Here is a 20,697-nt window from a genome sequence, read left to right as displayed (position 1 = left end):
AAATTAGTACTCAACAATCTCACATCAGAGCCTACTCACCTGCAGCAAAGGTCTCAGAGAACCTATCTGGCAACAGCCACTCACTTTATACCAATCTGGAATGTCATTTGGTGATAACAACATCTGACGCCCCCTGTAATTACTGTGCTCATAGATTACCCATCTATGAGAAATAAGGAAAAGAAAAAAGAAAAAGACAATGTTTTTACTGCCAAATCCTGCTTTGGAATCAGTAAATTGGTTTAATAGGAATCTGTCTCACAAAGTAATAGTGTTTAGCTTTGGAAAGCAAATGACCTTAACAGGCCTTCAAAAATAATAAATTCATGTCCTGATTTAGATCAGCAGCATAAGGATGAGTATATTAGATATTTAAAAGTCATGCTATTTAATAATTAAAAGCTGAATGAAGCAAAGCATTTTCTTGCCTTAAAAGGGAGAAACCAACTTTAAATCTGTTTTGAGGAGGCACTGTGACTCCTCAAGGAACAAATCTGTATATGCTTCATATGCTGTATATGCCAGATTGCTGCATGTACAGAACCAGTACTTCCGTGTTTCTTAATTGACGGGCCTGACCCACATTGCAAAGAATCACTGGGGATGCAGATGGCAACAAGCAAATACTGGAACTGCAACAAGGTGGATTTCTCTAGGGTATTTTGATAGGATTTTATCTCAGAGCACCTTTTTCTTTCCAAATTCCTGAAGGTGGGGGGGGCAGAGAAAGAGAGAAGGAAAAAAAAGACACATAGAAAAAAATTGTTTATCATTCCCTAGCACTTGTGCACCCACACTTACCATCACATTGACAGCAACCTGTAGGGGTAAGGATACTTTGAAACCCGTACCTGGACACATTTCAGCAGCTGACACTGCTATAATGAAATAAGACTTTTCATATCATACCCTCTACACTTCCAGTGTTCCACCAGAAAAAAACATACATGTCAACTGGACAGGAAACATGCACAAGTCACAGCTCCATTACCTGGAATCATGGTAACCATGTTCTTGGCAAAGAAGTAACTTGATTCTTGACTTCATGTTATGGAAAGTGAAAAATCACCTATATTGTGGTTTTGGTGAAAGATGCTGAATCTCAGAAGACTTAAATACGGAGCATGTACCTTTTCTTATGACCTTTCTGTGTCAAACTTCGGTGTGCTAAGGAAACCCTTTGACTGGTTTATCCAGATGGGGAAAATGGTTTGCTCTACAGAGCTGGTATCAGCTATCCACTTGAGGGCAGCCTTAAGCTATTCATCAGCATCTCTCTAGCACACACCTTGGAAATTTACCTCTTCCAAAGAACACATTTGAACGCAAAACAAGATGGATCTATTGTCAAAAAAATAAGCCACATTCTTCAAGTTAGAAAAAAACTGAACATATACTTGGGGCAAATATCTTGGAGGTAGAGCAGGAAAAACACAACAAGAACAGGAAAAACACAAAAGGATAAATTTAACAGATTTGCTGAACGTTGGAAGAAGATAGCAAAGTAGTTTTCAAAATGCTTCCAGACAGTTTTTAAGCTTCATCATGGACTATTTTTTTTACATGATTCTTCAAAAATAAATTTAGAGAGCACAACTGCTTAAAAATAGCAAATGAATTTAACTGCTGGATTTACAACCAATAACCTGACCCATTTCCTGAAGTAAAAACGATTATTACTGAAGCCAAAAGGGGCCAGCTCATGATCTGATTGTACCACTGCATCCATGACATCCAGGTAAAAGGATGAACGTGAAGACTTATTAGATCATTTTAAACTTATGACACAGATCACAAATTGAATGATTTTTTAATGATTGAGAGCTAAACCATGAGCACAGAAGTTGGTTTTAAGGATTCTGTGCAAGCTGGCTTTTATAATATGGCATGAGAGAAGCCATCAGTTTCCTTGTGAGCTTTATTCAAATTCATTTCAACTTCTAGTGCAGGGCACCAGTCAGTGATAACAAGTTGTTGAAACAGGATGTGAAAAGGTTCTGTAAGAAGAAACTGCATAAATGCACTGCATACATTACAATATTCTAATTTTATATTCCCTGGTTTCTAACACCTGTAATTTTTCTGTTTAATAAGTACATAATTCTAAGAAATCAAAAAGTGATTTTAAACTTACATGCCACCAAGGACTTGAACTGAAGCTATTTGAGGATTGTATCCCAGGAACTGGAGATTTAAGATTTCTGCACTGAATTCCATCTTCTTTCCTTGGAAACCCATCTTTTCAAAAAGAGCTATGCGTGGCTCAGACAGCTCCTGCAAAAAGAAGATGAGCACTTTTATAGGATGTTACAACTCCAGATGGTGCCTGTGAACATCATTACTCCACACAGCCCTTTTATTTCAGAAGTTTCTTCTTGAATGAGATCAAAGACCCTGAATAATGTTTTTGCTCTGCAACAGGTTACTTAAAAGAAATAAAAAACTAATAAAGGGCCCTTATAGAAAACACACAAGGCATCTTCTTGCATGGAACATAAAATTTCCTTAAGGCACACACAAATGTCTCTGTGGTTGGTTCTTGCATAATATCTTGAGTATGTTTTAAAATACATTTTAATTAATAGCATATCCCTCTTCCATTGCACTAAACCCCACTCAGTGTAGGAATTTTTATCTCCAGACCTGAACACACAATAAGATAATACTGATTTCTACAGTTTCAAATGATGAAAGCCTTGTCAGCACCGCTTATCACTTACTGCTCTCATTTTTAATTCTTACAGTAGGTCATGGCAACATCAATCTCTGAATAGACAAAAGCTTTGAGATTCATACTTCTGAGGTGAAATTCATGACTCGGGCAAAAACTGTAATATCTGAATCATCCAAACTGCTGTGAGGAGATGATTCTTCTCCCTCTCTGTCAAAATGCTTCTGGTGTCAAAGGGATTCTGCCCACGAGAAGCTCCCTGCATTACTGAATTCATCTTAAATGCCTTTTGGATAATGAACCTTGGGGTCTTTTTCCATGTAGCAAGGTATCCATAGCAGACTGGAAACAAACTCACACAATTCAGGCCTTCCTCTGGAAGCGGGAAGGTAAGGGTTTGAAATCCCTCATTGATAAAAACAACCCTGCCAGGCCCCGTCTCACAAGTCTTCCACTGCATAAAACCAGTGCCACAGCCAGCAGAGCTCCTTCCTGCTGGCATGTGTTCAGCACACTCGAAACACGTCAACTGCATCAGGAACGCCCGACACGATGTGAAGTCTCGACAGACTCGCATCTGGCCTCAGGCATGGAAACAGGCCCTCCCAGGCAGAGGTGACTGTACACGCATGACAGCAGATATCCGCGCTTCCCTGTGACTTTGTTAGGCAAGGCCTCATGTCTACCCATTTCTAGAACAGTGCTTAAATTCCTCTTTAATCTTCCTTTAGATGTTTCAGGGCCCGGATGATGATGTTGTATGAGCATCAACATTATCTCTGCAACAGGCCAGGTTATCACACAGCAGCTGAGCTGAGCTGAGCTTCCTCATCGCACACAGGCTGCAGGGCTGTGGAAAATGCCAGGAGGGGCTTTTCAGCCTACTCCAAAATTAGAGTATGCTCATCCCCACCACGACAGGTTAACACCACTTAGACTGTCATGCTTCACCACAGGTAAAGAGCCCAACAGGAACAATCACACCACGATGATGTCCCAGTGTCTCTGACCCCTCAGCCCTTTTACAGACCTGCACTGTGCTCCCAGACATGCAACTGGTCAGGCAGCAGCCCTTGAGCCATCCACAATACTTCAGAAATAACATACTAAGAAAGAAAACACCCAGACAGAAAAGGAAATCGTCCAGTTTTCTGCCACACCTTCCACTCTGGGCATTTTTTAGATTCAGCAGCAACACTGTTATATAAAATGCTCCTGACAGAGAGAAGCGCAAGGTCAGCTCATGAGTTTTCTTTCAGTACCTCCCAGGTACTGCGCTGTACAAAGCTGGTGCTCCTGTGTATCTAGTTATTTCACAGAGTTCCCCATTAAAAAGAAGTATTTTCAGCATGACTGTTCAAGCATAAACCACATTCACAGCTGTTTTATAGTATGTTCAAGAAAAGAAGGAAAAATGCTGTTTTCTATCTACCTGTAGCACAACTATGTGGAGCATGCAAAGCAGGCAAAATCAAGCAAAGATACAGTGGTGTAAAAAACAAAAAAAACCCTTGAGCTTATGAACAAAAGCCCTTTTAACTTTCACTTCCAAGTTTATCAAATATCCCTTTCATTTCCTTTTTCTACAGTCCCTTACAAATGGATCCCTGCAAAGGGGAGTTAAACTAGATAGGTATAGTAATGTTACACATTAAAATAGCAAAGGTGCTTCTTGTATTGAAATGTCACAGTGAATCGCAAGGAAAGTTATGGGAACGGCAGATGGTGGGTAGGAATTAAGATTGGCGCCGCCAAAAAAAAACAGTCCCAAAATAAATCTGACAGGTTAAACCAGTAACTAGAATAATAAGGTTCAAGGTTTTGTAAAAATTATGAAAAATGAGCAGTATATTACACTGATCATTTCCACCTAACTTCTTATGCTCTGTATTCTGGCTCATTAACAAACTGCTGAGCAAAGCAACCCATTTTCCTCTTCTGTGCAGGTAGGAAGCCTCTGAAGGAGGAAGAAGCAGCATGTGACTGGCAGACAGATGCAGCAACATGCTACTGTATGAAGTCTGATAAATTGTAAGTCTAGAGCAAATTTCAGAAGTTCTAAGAACCTAAAGAGGCACAGAACTGGCATTTGGCTGTTTCTAACATTACAGTTTCTGTCACAAATAATAAATCTTCCAAAAGTAAGCTGATCCTTCCAGCTTGAAACAAGCATTTTAGACCCAGGAACTCAATACTGACATGTACAAAAAAGCCTGTTTTAATTCATGGTGATCACCCACCAAGCTTGGCTAGAAACACGTCTATTGTTGTGAACAGGATCTGTCTACTGGACAGTCAGAATTCAGAAGGCAGACATACTCACTGCAGATATTTGCTTACATTGTACATCCAAATGCTCCAGAGTCATGAAAGAGGGTGACACATTTTAAGTTCTCCTTCCCCAACTGCTACATCACTGATGGGTTACCAAAATTACAGTGGAGTGCAATAAAGTTGCCAAATTCAAAGAAGAGAGGCAATAGCGTGCTCCTCCTTTTTTAAAAGGAGTACCACCTCTCCATGCTGCCAGAAGTTCTTGGACTCCTGACCACACTTTGCTAGTAATTACTTTGATCTTAAAAGATACTTGCAGATTCCATATGTGATCCATCATAATGATTGGTTATAGCTTGAGCAAACTCATTCCTCACCACCGATGCGTTACAAAATATGTAAATGTTGTTTAGTTTGTATCCACAACACATACCACCACCACTGCCTGATTTTGCCAAATAGTACTGGGTGTTGCTTTACCTTATCTAGAAGGGTGGATTATTTTGTGATTAACTCAAACTGCATTTCCCTGATGATAGCAATACTGTTTTATAATTACATGTATTTAATGCAAAGTTACTTAGTTAAGTCTACTTTTTTAATATGCATAAAACCCAAGGTCCACAGTACAGATATTTCTTCACACTGTTCTACTGACATTTCTCAATCCATTCTAAGTGGCCTCTCCTACTGGGAAATAGAGTCTGACACATCCTTGACTCCTTTCACAGAAGTCCTTTTATAAGCTGTTACTAAGAACAGTGATGCCAGGCAGCTGCTTCTGTGATATCCTTTCTTTTGCAAAAACAGCACCGAGGTAAAAAAACCTGACTGCAGGTACGACATTTAACTACTACTGCATAGGAAATTTTAAAAAATACTCCTCCATTGTCTATACATCCCTAGCATTCTCACTGTTGCCAGGAAGGTCAGACTCATCAGTGTACTTATCTTTACAATATTTCTAATAGCTTTACTTACAATATTTATAATCTGTAACGATTTTAGAACTGTCTGGGGTGAACAACCCATCGCTGTCAGATCAGGATAGATTCCTTCTTCTAACACATACTGGTTACCGGCGAATTCTTCCTGGTCATACACTATGCAGCTGCAGGAAGAGAAGAAATTGCCTCTTAAGAATTCCATGCAAGTAAAACAATGCTAGTGTTTCTGTTTCTCAGTCTTTAGCAGAAACATTATCTACAATGTTTTGTCCTGATAAGCTAAAGCTTGATGTGTAAACTGCAAAGCATTGTTCTCTATTAGTCCCCATATGTGAAATCACTGCAGGTGTTAGAAAGCTGGTTGCTTTTTAAAAACTTTTACCATTTTAGTGTTTTTTTTCAATATTCACTCAATATAAACTTACCTGCCATCTGAAACTTTTGAAGACTTCACAGCAAATGAATCAATACATCTTGTGTTTTTTTCAAATATTTGGCAGTTACCCTTGAATTCAGGCTCTGAAAATAACTGGACCTTTAAAAAGTTATAAACATATTTTTTAAAAATTAATTCATCAACCTTCAGTAACATGTCTCTGCCATTGCTTCTATAACTAGATTAAAACATACTTAAACCACTCAGATTTCCTCAGTTACATACATTTTTTTGTTAGCTCTTCAGTGCTGCAATCCTTGTTCAAGACAGAAAGGTAACAATACCAATAATTACTTCTGGCTGTAAATTACTCAGTAACATACAGAATAATTAACACAACACTAAAAAAGATAGCTCTTCTTCTGGAGAAGATTTTTTAATTCCCACAGAAAGGTTGGAATAGGCACATCTTTACTAAAAGGTCATAAACAGTTTTGTTCTGGATTATTAACCCATTTAATCTCCAAAACGCACACTCTTCCCGCTACATGAAAACTATCTGTCTCTCAGAACATAAATGGTGCATAATCTTGGCAAAGAATTCAGACAGCATGACAACAGGCATGGTATACATTCCCATGGCAGATGGGCTTTATGTGCCTATTGCAGCTATAGTTACAGTCACGTCAGATATTCTTTCTCTTCTCTGAGGATAAGAGAGGATACGGCACCCAGAGGCTTTTTTCCTTGTTAAAAAGAAAAAACAACTTCTAAGCAGCAAACCTGCCAATTTGGTTAGAGGATAATTAACCCTGATCACACAGAAGTCATTCACATTATCACATGCCTACCAGCTTTATTCACTCTTAGCAGAGATACGAGTGTGGGCACGTACAGTGTTCTCCAAAGAGCAACACGCTGAAAAGGAATGCTGGCTGTTGACTACAAGCCATTATTTCTTTGTTTCAATAGGATAAAGTCTTAATAGGCACATAACATATAGATGCAAATATTTTTTCATGCACATAGATGAAAATAAGCAGCCTTGAGTTTTTTATTCCCCGTAGTTTATATATTATCCCTATGCAGCAGATTTCAGTGAGGCATGATACTAATCAAGAATGTGAAATGAGACAGCTGAGACTTTTCTACCTCATTTTTAGTTCCATGACACATTCACCATTTTGACTGAAATGAAGAGTAACTTTGCACAGGAACGAACATTAAAAGGTTCAGACTTATGAAAGGATGAAGAAAGCTACACATTAGGCTCACTGTCAAAACTACATATTAGTACTTGCACGTAAGAGACAGTCCAAATAAAAATATGTTAACTCACTGAACAGAGAAGTTCTCCCTGCCATTTCCTTCTCTTAGTTATTGACAAAGATGGCACTAACTTTTAAGCACAACTTAGAAGTATTTGTGAGTGAGTGAGACTCCCTTAAAGTGCAACCACCATTAGCAGGACTGTTAACTAAAGAAGTAGGTTCAAGACGAATTAAATCACAACTGTACCATCAACAACAACCTCTAACCTGGCAGAGCCCTTGTCTCAGCAACAGATACCAGGTACCTGCACCCCTGCACAGAGGTCTGTGGGCTCCAGCTCCTCAGAACAACCACTGATACCCCAAAACAGTTCACTTGCTAAACCAAAACATTGCCTGTGCCTTGAGAGAGTTGTGATGGCAGCTGTGAATTAGATCCTACCTTCCTTGGGCTTTAATGTGCCTTACTTAAGAGGTCTGGTAGGCAGCCTTCCTTCATCTACAGTTCTCACTCTTTGTCTCTTTGTCTGACTAGTCAACCATCTGTGCAAATACCTGGGTGTTACACTTGATAAAAAGCCATTTCTTTATTTATACATGTAACAGACACTACACAGTATAATTCATGCACTTAAAGAAGTATCTTACCTTGACTTTACCCCTTTCGCTTCCAACAATATCCTGCAAAAGTTTGGAAGGGAAAAAATATTTTAAACAGTGGTAAAATAACATACAAAAGTTGACTATTAGTTATTGTTTAAAAAATGTAAATAAACTCCATTTAGTAGAAAAAGTATAACTCCAAATACTTCAAAGAAACATGCAAAACAAGTATAAAATGAACTCCTTACCATAACGATGGGTTGAACTGAAGATATTTTGCAATTCTTTCCTCCCCATGCCTCAATGCTGGGATATAGCCCTTTAGCCAGTATATACTGCTCCCCTGTAAACTCAGGATTCTCATAAGCCACCCACCTAATAGAGACAGAAGAAGAGAGCGATGGGTAGAAGTCACACTACTTTTCCAAAATACAGAAGTCTATATTCATTATTGTCTTAATGTAAGAACAAAAAAAACTTTCTCCCCTCCAGTGCTAAACTGTGATGCTATTAAAACCCTAAACAAACCCGTGTATCTGATACTCCAAGCCCCTACGTCGATATGAATCAGAGTGAATTAGCTAAAGCAGACCACAAGTTCAAATACATCATCTGCTAGATATCCTAAAAGCTGTCTCTAGTAAGATAATTTTGAGATGTTTCATAATTCTATTATTTTATCTAGATCAAGTTCTCTGGAAAAACAGACATAACAGAATACATTTTTTTTTTAAATAAAGCTGATTTTCAGAGACATCTGGGCAGTAAAAGACAGGAATACTGATTTTTAATGTTGCCTGTACCTACAGTTCAGTTGTGTTCAAGCAAACACATACCACAGCAGAAAGGTGAGTTGTAATAACAGGCATATATGCTAACGAAAGCAAGCTGCTCCCTGCTAGGAGTCAAGGCATCAGTGGGAAGAACATCTTTGAAAGTTAAGAGTTAAAACCATCACAAATTTGACCCGTTTCATCTATTTAAATTCAAAGCCATTACCATGACTACTCAGTCAGATCTCATGCCTAACACAGGCCACAAATTATGATTTCTTCATCAAGCTCATAACTTCAGTCTCAGTCAGAATATGCCTTTTTGAAAGACACTGAACTTTTGAGATACACACTTGAAGTATTAGAAATGCAACCAAATCACTACACACACCTCTCCAACATTCAGTTACCCCTGTAGCGCTTTACTTCTAGTCTGAAGTATCTCCTACCAGCTACTCTTGCTATGCATAGTCAATGAACCTTCCATTACGGTGTTCTTCTAACCCTGGCTCCATACTGAAAGCCCAGATAAAGCATTCCCACAGACACTACCTTTGGTTTTGCGATAACCTGCATAACTTCTGTTGCCCTTCATTGCCAGACCTCCCAGATTTTCCCATAGTTACATTCTGTCTCTTTTTTAAACTTATTCTTTTTTGTTGTTTGGGGTTTTTTTGAGTGCTGATATTCAAACTGGCCACAGTAACAGCTGAGTTTCCTTCATTGTATTTATGCAGATATCAGGACCTCTTGCTGGTTCCTGGTTTTACAAGAAAATCTCCTACTCATAGTCTATCAGCTTTTTATTTTAGCCAATCCGTTGCATGAGTGTATGCTATAATAGCTTGTGCCAAAACTTTCAGTGCAGTCTTCTTAGAGAGTTTCAACATTGCCAAAAAATTTCACATCATAAAGCAGTAAAATGACAAGGAACTTATCATTTGCAGTGGTGGCACCATCTAAATTAACCATAAAATGATCTACGTATGTCAAACAACCGGGCTCTACTGAGCTGCGGTTTTATTCCAAGAACAAATGCCCGAGCCTCTGCAAATATAAGAAATGGGATAACTTCAAACCAAAATAAAGCTGCATCAACACATATGTACCAAGAGTATGAACTTTGTATTATTTGTCCATGGCAAACACTCATATAGTGATTCACATTTATCACTATTTGCATCTCTTGGTTTGCCTCAGATATAATCAATTATTCTAACCTGCTACACACTAATTATTTAAGGCATACTTCAAGGCACATTTCAAAATCACCTCATTGTAATTCATCAACGAGACATTGGTATGTACAATAAATTGAACAGACAGTTTAAATGTCTCAGGTGTGTCGATACCTGTATGCCACATACACCAAAGGCTGCGAAAATGAGGTTTCCTTCACCAATTTCTTCAGCATTCATTAGATTTTTCAATGCACAATTGCTAGGATACAACTACAATACATGACAGTTTAACTTGATTGACATTTAAGCAAACAAGTGTTTCTTATATTCAGTGAACAGTAAAACATGCCAGATGCCTCTTAAGAATCTCTCAATAGCAGTTACTCCATTTTCCCCCATCTAAAAAGAAGCCTGAATACAGAAGTAATCAATGTATCTCACTTTCAGCATATGTTCATGTTGAAGCCAATGGGATTTAAATAAGTACCACTCTCCCATGCAAGTCAGCCCATGCACTTCGAGAGTTTCTAGAGTCAGAGCTTATTGGTGAAATACTTGTGTTTTTTCCACTTCATTCAGCAGCCTGTGCAAGCTGCTGAGAGTAGTAATAACAACATCAAGGACAGGCAGATGAATTCAGTACCAGCTAAACTTGTCAGACCTCAAGACTATCCCCAGGAAGAAGCTCTGCCTCAGTCCCAGTTCTCACTAGCAGAAAGGCCTGGAGAGCAAGACGTTGCCTCTGTATCTCAGCAAGAGAGTCACATCCCAGCTGCCAGGCACCACAAAAACTGGAGTACTGCTCTGCAGCATGGCAATAACAACCCTGCCCCACAGGGAGTGAGCTATCCTAACATAACAGTTTTGTAACCCCCAGCCCTACAAATCGCCTTTGTTAGGCTGAGCAACACCTCAGCCCAGGTTGCTGGCAGGGAGGTGCTGGAGACCTTCACTTCCTGTACAATCCATGCCCCTGGAACCAGAGATGCAGAGAAAAGTGTCGTTTATATATTGTTAGTACTATTACACACACAGTATCTCTCCCGAAAGCCTTGTATATTTGGTGTCTAAGAAATGCAGCTCCAAACAGGGTCTGGAACAAAAAGCCAAGAAAAGAACCCAGAGACAGATAACCTGCCAAAAATCAGCTTTGCCCATGGATTCATCTTACCTAACTTCACCTTTTAAAACACTGGCCATTTCTCATGATACATGCTCTTTCAAATATTAGCTGAGAGGGGTAACTCCCCTTTTTGTGTTATTCAGACTCACCTTAGGACAGGACAGATAACCCGCGTCCTGGAAGGACCCTCTCTCTCAGCTACCAAAGAAATGGCAACATCTTCATTAAACTAAAAGCCATAGTTGTAGGAAGTAAGAATCCACAATCTTTCAAGCTCAAACACTACATGGAGACAATGAGTTTAAATTGGCCTATACATGCCAATCAAATAGACCATGAAGGGCTAGGGAGTGATTTGTAGCATGATTAACAGAGAGGATGAGGTAATACAATTCTGCTTATAAGAAAGAAAGAAAAACAGATTCTTTATCATATCACTTTGTGGTTTTGCTTCCTCGTACCCAGGTACCTGCAAACTTTCACTTCGTGACGCCTTGAAAGGTTTTTTTGAACATCTGTTCAGTTCAGAGATGGAGGGAAGTGGACACTTTGTTCAAAATGTTCTCCCACAGGGTACCCAAGAGCTCTTGCTCTTCTCAGCTCCCAGGGGAGGTTTGTTCTTGTACCTCATGTCTCTTTAGTTTCACCCATGTTACCTTCCCAAGTGCATCTATATTAAATTTACTACATTCTGGTTCCTGTATATGAACTACTCATCATCTAATGATTTCCATAATATCACTATCCATATGCAGAAGCAGCCAAATTTGCGCTGTCAATTAATTACTTGAAAATTAGGGGAAAACCAGGCTGATTATAGGACCACAATAAAATTAATGCCTATATTAAAAAAAACCCAAAAAACAAAACAACAACCTGGAAAAGTTATTCCAATGAGTTCAAAAAGGTTCAACAAAAAGACAGGGGCTTTTTCAGTAGTTTTGGCAAAAGTTTGGTGTGTTTATGGATAAAGAAAAGGCACATTTCAAACATGCAATTCCTCTGATTTTGATCACTATTAAATATAAACTTGAAGAGTTTTTAAGCAGAGAGGAAATCAAAAGTGCACAACAGTTGATTTTAGTACTTGCTTAAACTTGTTAAGGGTGTTACCTGTTGCTAGTAAATACTTCCATTTTCATTCACTTAAAATTCTGCCAATTTGGAAGGGAAGATCAAACTTCACTTAAAAGAAGGCAGGCCCCTCCTATTTTCAGGCAGTCTGGATTGCTTTCTCCTGCCCCAGTGGCAGAATAATAAAATATCCTGGTTTTTATGCTTGGACAATCTCTGAAGAATGCTCACGAGCAAAACGTTTTCATTTTTAAATAAGTCAGTCCTTATCACCTTAGGATATTTTTTTCAGGATGTCTTTACAATGGATTTAGCAAAGACGTTAAAATATTGCTTGGAAATATTCTTCAGAAATGCAATAGGCAAACATTTTAATGCAGCTAGTGCTCAGTTACCCCAAAATGAAATATTCACTCTGCAAATGCAGAGCTGGGCTGTCCTCAGCATACGGTTAGAGATGCAATTCAGCTTGAAACTTGCTCAGTAGTATTTGTGCACTGCAGTGTCAGGCTTTCTTTTCTTTGATATACCCTTAAATTAAAGAGCAATCAAAGTAATTATGTGGGAAATACAGATAATTTGTTATCTGTTACTGCTGTAACTGCTTACCCCAGATACCTGTAGTTAAAAAATTGCTATGACAGGTTCAGGGCTTCTAACTTTTTTTTTTTTTTTAATGAAGTACTTTAACCAGAAAAGTTACTTCAAAATACTATGACAAGATTTTACTGAATCTGTCACAGTTCACTATGACATCATCTACATTACAGTCGAAACAGCTCAGGAAATTGCTCAATGGATTATTCATCGCTTTATGACTGATTTCTTGGAAGGAAAGATATAAAATTTTTCTACCTGAACAGTAACTTAACACTTAGAATAAAGCATTTTATTACCAAGCATGACTTCATGTGAATCATTCAACCTTTCTGACACATTAGTGTTTAGTAAGAACACCACCAAAACCCCAAACACTTGCAAACTCTTTAGAAACAAAGGGTCACACAAGACTGTTAAAGAGTTGAGTGCTTGTCACCTGTTATGAACGCACCTACATTTTTAAAAAGCTTATTGCTACAAATAACATCTTTAAAAGACCACAAGGTGAGATTACAGGAGCAGTGGCAGAGTCTGTGGAACAAGAGTTGTGTTTGTAATGACTTCTAGCTGCCTTTACCAGAATATTACAGTCACTCTTAATTACCAGAATACTCAGACTCAAGCATGATTCCTATCTCAGCTGCAACAGACATTTACTAGAACAACTGCACAAAGGGCATGATAGGTAACCCACAAGTTGTTTCCCAACCTCCAGAGGTGACTCCCATTAATCTCCCTTCTGTAATATACCAAAGACTAAAGGGCACGGTGGTTTCAAAGGTCACCGGGCAGAAAAAAAAAAAATCCACACTGTCGCACCATATTCATAATCAAAAGCATTCCTCTGGAATGCCCTGAGCTCTATTCTGCAATCTTGATTCTGACAAAACTTGCAGAGATAGCACACAGATAACACTGAGAAAGATGTAGGGTGTGGTTGGGTAAGGCAGAGATTTCAGCAAGTCACCTGCATTCCAGGCAGGCAGAGAGACTGCAAGTCTCATCTTCTTTTGGTTCTACTACTTTAAGTAATTTTGTATGCTTGGAGACATGATTGCTAATACTTGTTTGTACTTCCAAAACACTTCAATACAGTCTGCAATATGGTGAAACTCCATCTGCAACTGACGTACCGAACAAATCAAACAGCAAATTCTGTCAACTTATCAACTGCACGTGACAACACACGTGGCACAGACTAACAGCTGTTAATGGCCACGCCAATGCAAATTTCTGGGAACCACTCTGTTAAAAAACCAAAAACAAACAAACAAACAAAAAACAAACAAAAAAACCCAAACCCAACAAACAAAATCCAATAAAAAACATTGCCACGGTACTAAAACACTATTAACCTACAGCAGGGGTGTCAAACTCATTTTCACCGGGGGCCATGTTGTGTTAACTACTAACTTCTACATTTATACAGTCCTAAAATTACATTCGGCCCTTTGAAGGCAACCTCGAGGCTAATGTGGCCTCTGGTGAAAATGAGTTTGACACGCCTGACCTATAGGATTCACTGCAAAAGCAACGTTACTTTTCAGAACAGTTAAAGTCTCCTTAATATCAGAATGTATTAGTAAGCATGGGAAGAGTTATCCTCATTTTACATACAACTGAAAAAGAGCAAGGTATTTGCCTCTGGCCAAACATACAAAACCTAGAAATTAGTTTCAAAACTGGAAATTAGTTCCATAACAATTTTGCTGTTGAAATGCTTTAAAAAAAAACAGCCAAGAGAATGAGCTATTTCTACCTCTCTGGCGAAATGTCATCCTTTATGCTTTCATACTTTGTGTATCAGTAAGATAGTACTTCCTGGGACCATCTGATCTTGTCGTGAGAAGAAAACCAACTTACTGCACGCATTCACAAAAACAATGAGCTTTTTTCATACTTTTCACATTCCACAGTCAATGGCATAAAATTTTATCTGAAGATTACACAGAGATTTGAAGTCAGAGTGCTGAAAACCATCTACAAATACTATAACATTCCAAGATAATAGCACATTTAAAACGAAATAGCTGTTAAAAATATCACTTACACGCCACTTAGCACATTTATAGACTGTGTCCTCAGCCCATATCCAGTGTCCTTCAAATTGGAAATAATTCCTAATACATTAATACTGGAACCCTTTGATCCAAAGTCTTTTTCACTGTACATTATCATATGGGAGCTTGTGAAGTCCTGTTAAAACAAAGAGAATCATCATAAGGAAAATGCAACGTGATGTCTCAGTGCACTCAGGAGACGCCTACTACATATTCTTGGAACTTACACCAATAATTGGTCGCAGTGACTGCAACTCTTCATCATAGCCACCCCAGTCTGTCCAGTCCCGATATGCTCCTTCTTCCAGCAGGTACTGATGGCCTTCAAACCCAGGCTTCTCGTAAGCAACCCAACTAAACAACAACAACAACAGAGTCTGCATGTGAAAATGGACAACTGTAACTCTGCACTGTTATAGAGCAGATACAGATGTGTGAAACTTGTTTTTTTGCTGGGACTACTTGCATATTTAACCCAGGCATATGTCTAAACCCCAAAACATGTACTGTATTTGTCAAATACAATTTCCAATCTACGGGGTTACTACTTCTTTTGAAAGGGAAACATTACTGGTGTTTTCCCACACTTACACTCCTCCCAGTACTTTCATGGACCCCACTGATTTAAGTGGAAGTCTTGTCTTTTCTTCGGATTCCTTGTCATCGAGCATAAAGATTTCAGATTCTATTTCCACATGTCTCCCTTCAAACAAAGGCTTCTCATAAATGATTATCTGTAACAGAAATGAAGTAAAAGTTGCAGAGCGCATGATAAATTCAGCCAACAGTTTCTTTCGCATAGGTACATAGAGAGAGAAGGCAAGATGACAAAAATAATTATTTGGATCTCTCTTTCCCTTAGAGATCACAGAATCGACTGGGTTGGAAAAGACCTCAGAGATCATCGAGTCCAACCCTTGGTCCAACTCTAGTCCGTTTACTAGATCATGGCACTAAGTGCCATGTCCAATCTCAGTTTAAAAACCTCCAGGGACGGCGAGTCCATCACCTCCCTGGGCAGGCCATTCCAATGCCTGATCACTCTCTCTGTAAAGAAATTCTTTCTAATATCCAGCCTAAATTTCCCCTGGCAGAGTTTAAGCCCATGCCCCCTTGTCCTGTTGCTAACTGCCTGGGAGAAGAGACCAATCCCCACCTGGCTATAACTTCCCTTCAGGTAGTTATAGAGAGTGATGAGGTCACCTCTAAGCCTCCTCTTCTCCAGACTAAACAACCCCAGCTCCCTCAGCCTCTCCCCATAGGTCTTGTGTTCAAGTCCCTTCACCAGTCGTGTTGCTCTTCTCTGGACCCGCTCCAGCACTTCAATGTCTTTCCTGAACTGAGGGGCCCAGAACTGAACACAATACTCCAGGTGTGGCCTCACCAATGCAGAGTACAGGGGAAGGATCACTTCCCTTGTCCTGCTGACCACGCTATTTTTGATACAGGACAGGATACCGTTGGCCTTCTTGGCCACCTGGGCACACTGTTGGCTCATGTTGAGCTTCCTGTCAATTAGTACCCCCAGGTCCCTTTCTGTCTGACTGCTCTCCAGCCACTCTGCGCCCAGCCTGTAGCGCTGCAGGGGGTTGTTGTGACCAAAGTGCAGCACCCAGCACTTGGCCTTATTGAACTTCATCCCATTGGAATCAGCCCATTTTTCCAGTCTATCCAGATCCCTCTGCAGAGCCCTCCTGCCTTCCAGCAGGTCGACACTCCCTCCCAACTTGGTGTCATCAGCAAATTTGCTGATGATGGTCTCAATCCCCTCATCTAAATCGTCAATAAAGATGTTAAACAGGACTGGACCCAACACTGACCCCTGGGGAACACCACTAGTGACTGGCCGCCAGCTGGATGCAGCCCCATTCACCAGCACTCTCTGGGCCCGGCCCTCCAGCCAGTTCTTAACCCAGCATAGAGTACACTTGTCCAAGCCATGGGCTACCAGCTTTTGCAGGAGTATATTATGGGAGACAGTGTCAAAGGCCTTGCTGAAGTCCAGATAGACCACAGATGCAACAAGAGGGCTTGAACGTTCATTACCCATCTGCATTATCCAGATGGCTGTTAATATATTATGTGATGGATGCATGAATGTGACCGGAATTGCAGCTTCATGGTGTAGTCCATACAGCAGGACCAGCCACTAAACCGTAAGTAGTCAGTACATGATCAAGATTTATTTATCTACCCTTGTGTAGTTCATGAGTTAGAAAATACATTTGGGCAATCAAATAAGTATTGACTTTTACCTTTGGCTCTCGACCAAATTCAACTTTGCGGCCACCCTGTTAAGAAAAAAATGAGGAGAAAAAATAAGTTGTCTATTCTTACTTGGACCACTTATAGACAACTTTAAGTCATCACTCTTCATAAAAACACAGAATTAAGTTGAATCCTTGCTTGAAGAACACAAGTGAGCATAATATTAAAGGCAGAAATGGATGCAATCAAATGTTAAAAGTTCAAAAATGTTATAGGCTAAAAATTTTCATTTATAAAGACTTACATTATTTCTAACATAGAAATGCAGGTCACGTAACCTGCAATGATAGTATTTTACCATTTTCAAGGGCCTCATAGACCTGATATAGGCTTCCTTCTTCTCCCAGAATGATAAATTAGGATATTCACCAGGCTCCAACATTAAAGGGACTCCCTGGAAACCAGGTTCTTCATAAATTAGCCATCTAAAGTAAGAGGGAGAGGAAAGCAAAAGATAAAAACCCCAGAATATTTCTGAACAGTAAAGAACAAGACAACGTGCTTACTTTAGAAAAGATGCTATTTTACTCTCAAAAAAACCCTCCGTTTCTTTGACTGTACCATCAAAATTGCCAACTACAAGCTGACATATTGGCAAACTTCTGTGTCGTTGCAAGAACCACCATCAACGCATGTGTTTCATTTGAATGAGCTAAAAAAAAAGTCAGTACAATGAACTGACAGTAAAGAATTTGACCCTGTCTGATCTGGGGGCAACACAAAATTTAGACTGAAGTTGCAAGACTTAAGGTTAGTTACTGCGTATTATTTTTAAGTAGTTTTGAAGTATGCAGAACCAATTTTCAAGAAGTTGACCACTGACCTAGACTTGGATTTGTTGCAAAAACTTTTCAACAGAGGATTCTAAACTTCTATTATTTATCAAAATGTAGAAAAACCTGACGACTCCTTAGAAATCTATTTCCTCATGGTTTGTACCTGCTAAGTCTGCTTCGAAAGACATAATTTTAAAAACTCCTGACTGCAACAGCAACAGTAGTTCTTCAAAGCTTTTTCAAGAAAATCTTAACCAGTAACCACTTACTGGAAACAAAGAAGCATACTGTTGATCTCTGCATAGAGGATGACAATATATTTGTTAAAGTTAAATCTACTGATCTCTCAGAAGCGCAGCATGGAGCAGTATAAAACACATACATAGGAACACTTACTGCAGCCAACCCTTTCATTGTGTAATGATCATAATGTATAAATCTGGTGATATTGGAAAGATGTTAAAAAAATCAATCACTCTACGATGCTTAAAAGGCAGATTCCGAGCTGATGTAAACTGGCACAAGTTGGCATAGTATCATTGCAGACATACAGTTCCAAGAAACAAAGGAGGAGCTTTAGTTTTAGTGTTGTCTATAGCCAAATGTGTGATACATTGTGCGCCCTACAGCAGAACCACTCAGTAAGGCCTCAACTCCACTGCAGGAATTTAAACACATCGGACACCAAGGAGACAGTACAATCAGAAGATGAAGGTGCATTGACTCATTACTGTTGGCAGCTTCTAGTAAACAACAATTAAGCACCAGCACTGGAAAACTTTTAAGAAGATACAACCACACCCACGTGGCAAGGTGACTCAGAACCTCCCTCAACTGCCAACACAGTCAACTGTGCCTTGCCTGTAAACTAAAGGAAAGAAAAAACCCTGCAACATGCAAAAAAGCAGCAGCAATTTACTGAATTTCTCATGCAAGCAACTGGCAGAAGAGACTTCTTTCCACAATTGACTAACCAACTGGCGTCTGAGGAAGACTACTTTCAAAATGTCTGTTTTGCTTCCTGGTGCAAATATTAGCCTGTGTTTCCTCAAGAGATTCAAATGCAACTGAGAGAAATTAAGACTGTAAGAGTCTACCCAGATTTAGTGCAAAAAAAATGCTCTCACACTGATGCAAATAAGGACCAGTTGTGTAGGATGTGCACAGGCCCTGCTTCCTTTCCAAAAAATTTGTCATTTCACTATTCACAGAATGCTTTTAAGCGAAGGACAGAAAAAAAAGTGGAGAAGTAGATTAAGTCAATTAATAATCAACCTCCAAACAACATTTCTGACTCCATTACTTTTGGCAGACTTCTTTCTTGGACTAAGCTTGCAGTTCAACAGAAGCTCCTGACAGAGAACTTACTACTTGGACACTTCAAAGTTTTCCTATATACCAAGTGCTTATTTTTTTTCCCCAAAGATTTAATCAGATAAAATACCCTTTACCTAGCAACTAAAATGCCCTATCCATCATGTGGTGTACTGGAACACATCTTTGCAGTGGTATGTAGTACTTATCTTTAGTGAGGCAGTTTTTGATTGTTAAATAGACTATTTGCAGTAATGTAAATGCTGTCAGTGCCCAAACACAACATGGCCAACAGGCAGCAGCCAAGGTCTGTACACCCTGTAGAACATCCTGCAGGACCCAACATCATTGAAAGCAGTTCCACTCTCTCACTTTTTCTGAAAGCTGTCTCCCTCTTCTGCATACCTTTACTGGTATCACTTTGAGGTATATTTTCAGTACCAATTTACAAATTTGCTTACTAAGTTATCCAAGCTACCATTGGTACAGTGTCTGGATTATTCCTAAGAGGTCTCCCTTCTCATAAAAGCTTGCTTAGTTCATGACATGCATTACACTCATAACTCATAAAGCTAGGTATTTTCAGCTGACAGAACGTACATGTCCTAAACATCACCATAAAACCATGGATTAAAATGCGCTGCGAAATGTAAGAATGATTTCCAGAGTCCACACATGACACTAAGTCATATTTTGTAACACAAGGGCTCGAAAATTTTCTTCTTTTAGTACAGTAATTTCACGTTTAGAGGAAAGCAAGTGAGAAATGTGGTTCTATCACCACAGTTCATGCCCCGACTCTCCCTTAGGATAAGTTTGTCTGAATGAGAAAGAGCAGGAGAGGTAAACTCATTCTTTTGTTACAAACGTAGAAGGGTTACTCTGTCTTTACTACATGCCAACAGAAGAAAAACTGGCTCCAACACAAAACATTTTAAGAGGTCAGACTCTTCAAGGGTGAAGCATTACAATGATGTACTAATGCTACTGTCAACAAATGCTACCAAAATATAGGACTACAATAAATATAGTCTGCTTGCATGTCTGATAGGTGTAACTAATGGTTTAAAACAAATTCCTTTCATAGCAGTACACAGTCATGCAGAACTACGCACTTACATGCCCCAGTGTACTTTGATAGAACAAGTCTTCTGAGTGGTGCCAAACACCCCAATTTCTTCAGTGTCGTCAAAAAAGGAAGTCACGATTCCTAACCCTTCAGGTTCTGTATACAAATCAATTCGGCAAACCCTGTAATCCTGAAAAATTAAGATTGCCATAATCACTTAATCTGTGCTGCGAGTTCTGTAATTAATATGAGTAACTAAATCAGTTTTGAAACACCTGTTTATTTTAAATTATTTCCCCTGTTGTCAATTACTACTG

General features: G+C 39.2%; 1 protein-coding gene across 5 annotated transcripts in view; it reads right to left on the bottom strand.

Annotated features, from left to right (window-relative positions):
* Positions 1-20,697, bottom strand: part of CRYBG1 (crystallin beta-gamma domain containing 1) — a 98,090-nt gene that overhangs the window by 8,505 nt on the left and 68,888 nt on the right. For all 5 annotated transcript variants that reach the window (XM_065056619.1, XM_065056620.1, XM_065056621.1 and 2 more), the window contains 12 exons: positions 20,431-20,570; positions 17,520-17,646; positions 17,209-17,244; positions 15,545-15,687; positions 15,181-15,307; positions 14,944-15,089; positions 8,391-8,517; positions 8,188-8,220; positions 6,318-6,427; positions 5,927-6,056; positions 2,135-2,274; positions 40-163 (listed from right to left, as the gene is read on the bottom strand). In XM_065056619.1, coding sequence (XP_064912691.1) covers positions 40-163; positions 2,135-2,274; positions 5,927-6,056; positions 6,318-6,427; positions 8,188-8,220; positions 8,391-8,517; positions 14,944-15,089; positions 15,181-15,307; positions 15,545-15,687; positions 17,209-17,244; positions 17,520-17,646; positions 20,431-20,570 — 1,383 coding nt within the window. The remainder of the gene's footprint in view (positions 1-39; positions 164-2,134; positions 2,275-5,926; positions 6,057-6,317; positions 6,428-8,187; positions 8,221-8,390; positions 8,518-14,943; positions 15,090-15,180; positions 15,308-15,544; positions 15,688-17,208; positions 17,245-17,519; positions 17,647-20,430; positions 20,571-20,697) is intronic.

The sequence above is a fragment of the Columba livia genome, chromosome 3, assembly GCF_036013475.1.
Source record: "Columba livia isolate bColLiv1 breed racing homer chromosome 3, bColLiv1.pat.W.v2, whole genome shotgun sequence".
NCBI classification, from domain to species: Eukaryota; Metazoa; Chordata; class Aves; order Columbiformes; family Columbidae; genus Columba; species Columba livia.
This window is presented reverse-complemented; position numbering and strand designations above follow the sequence as displayed.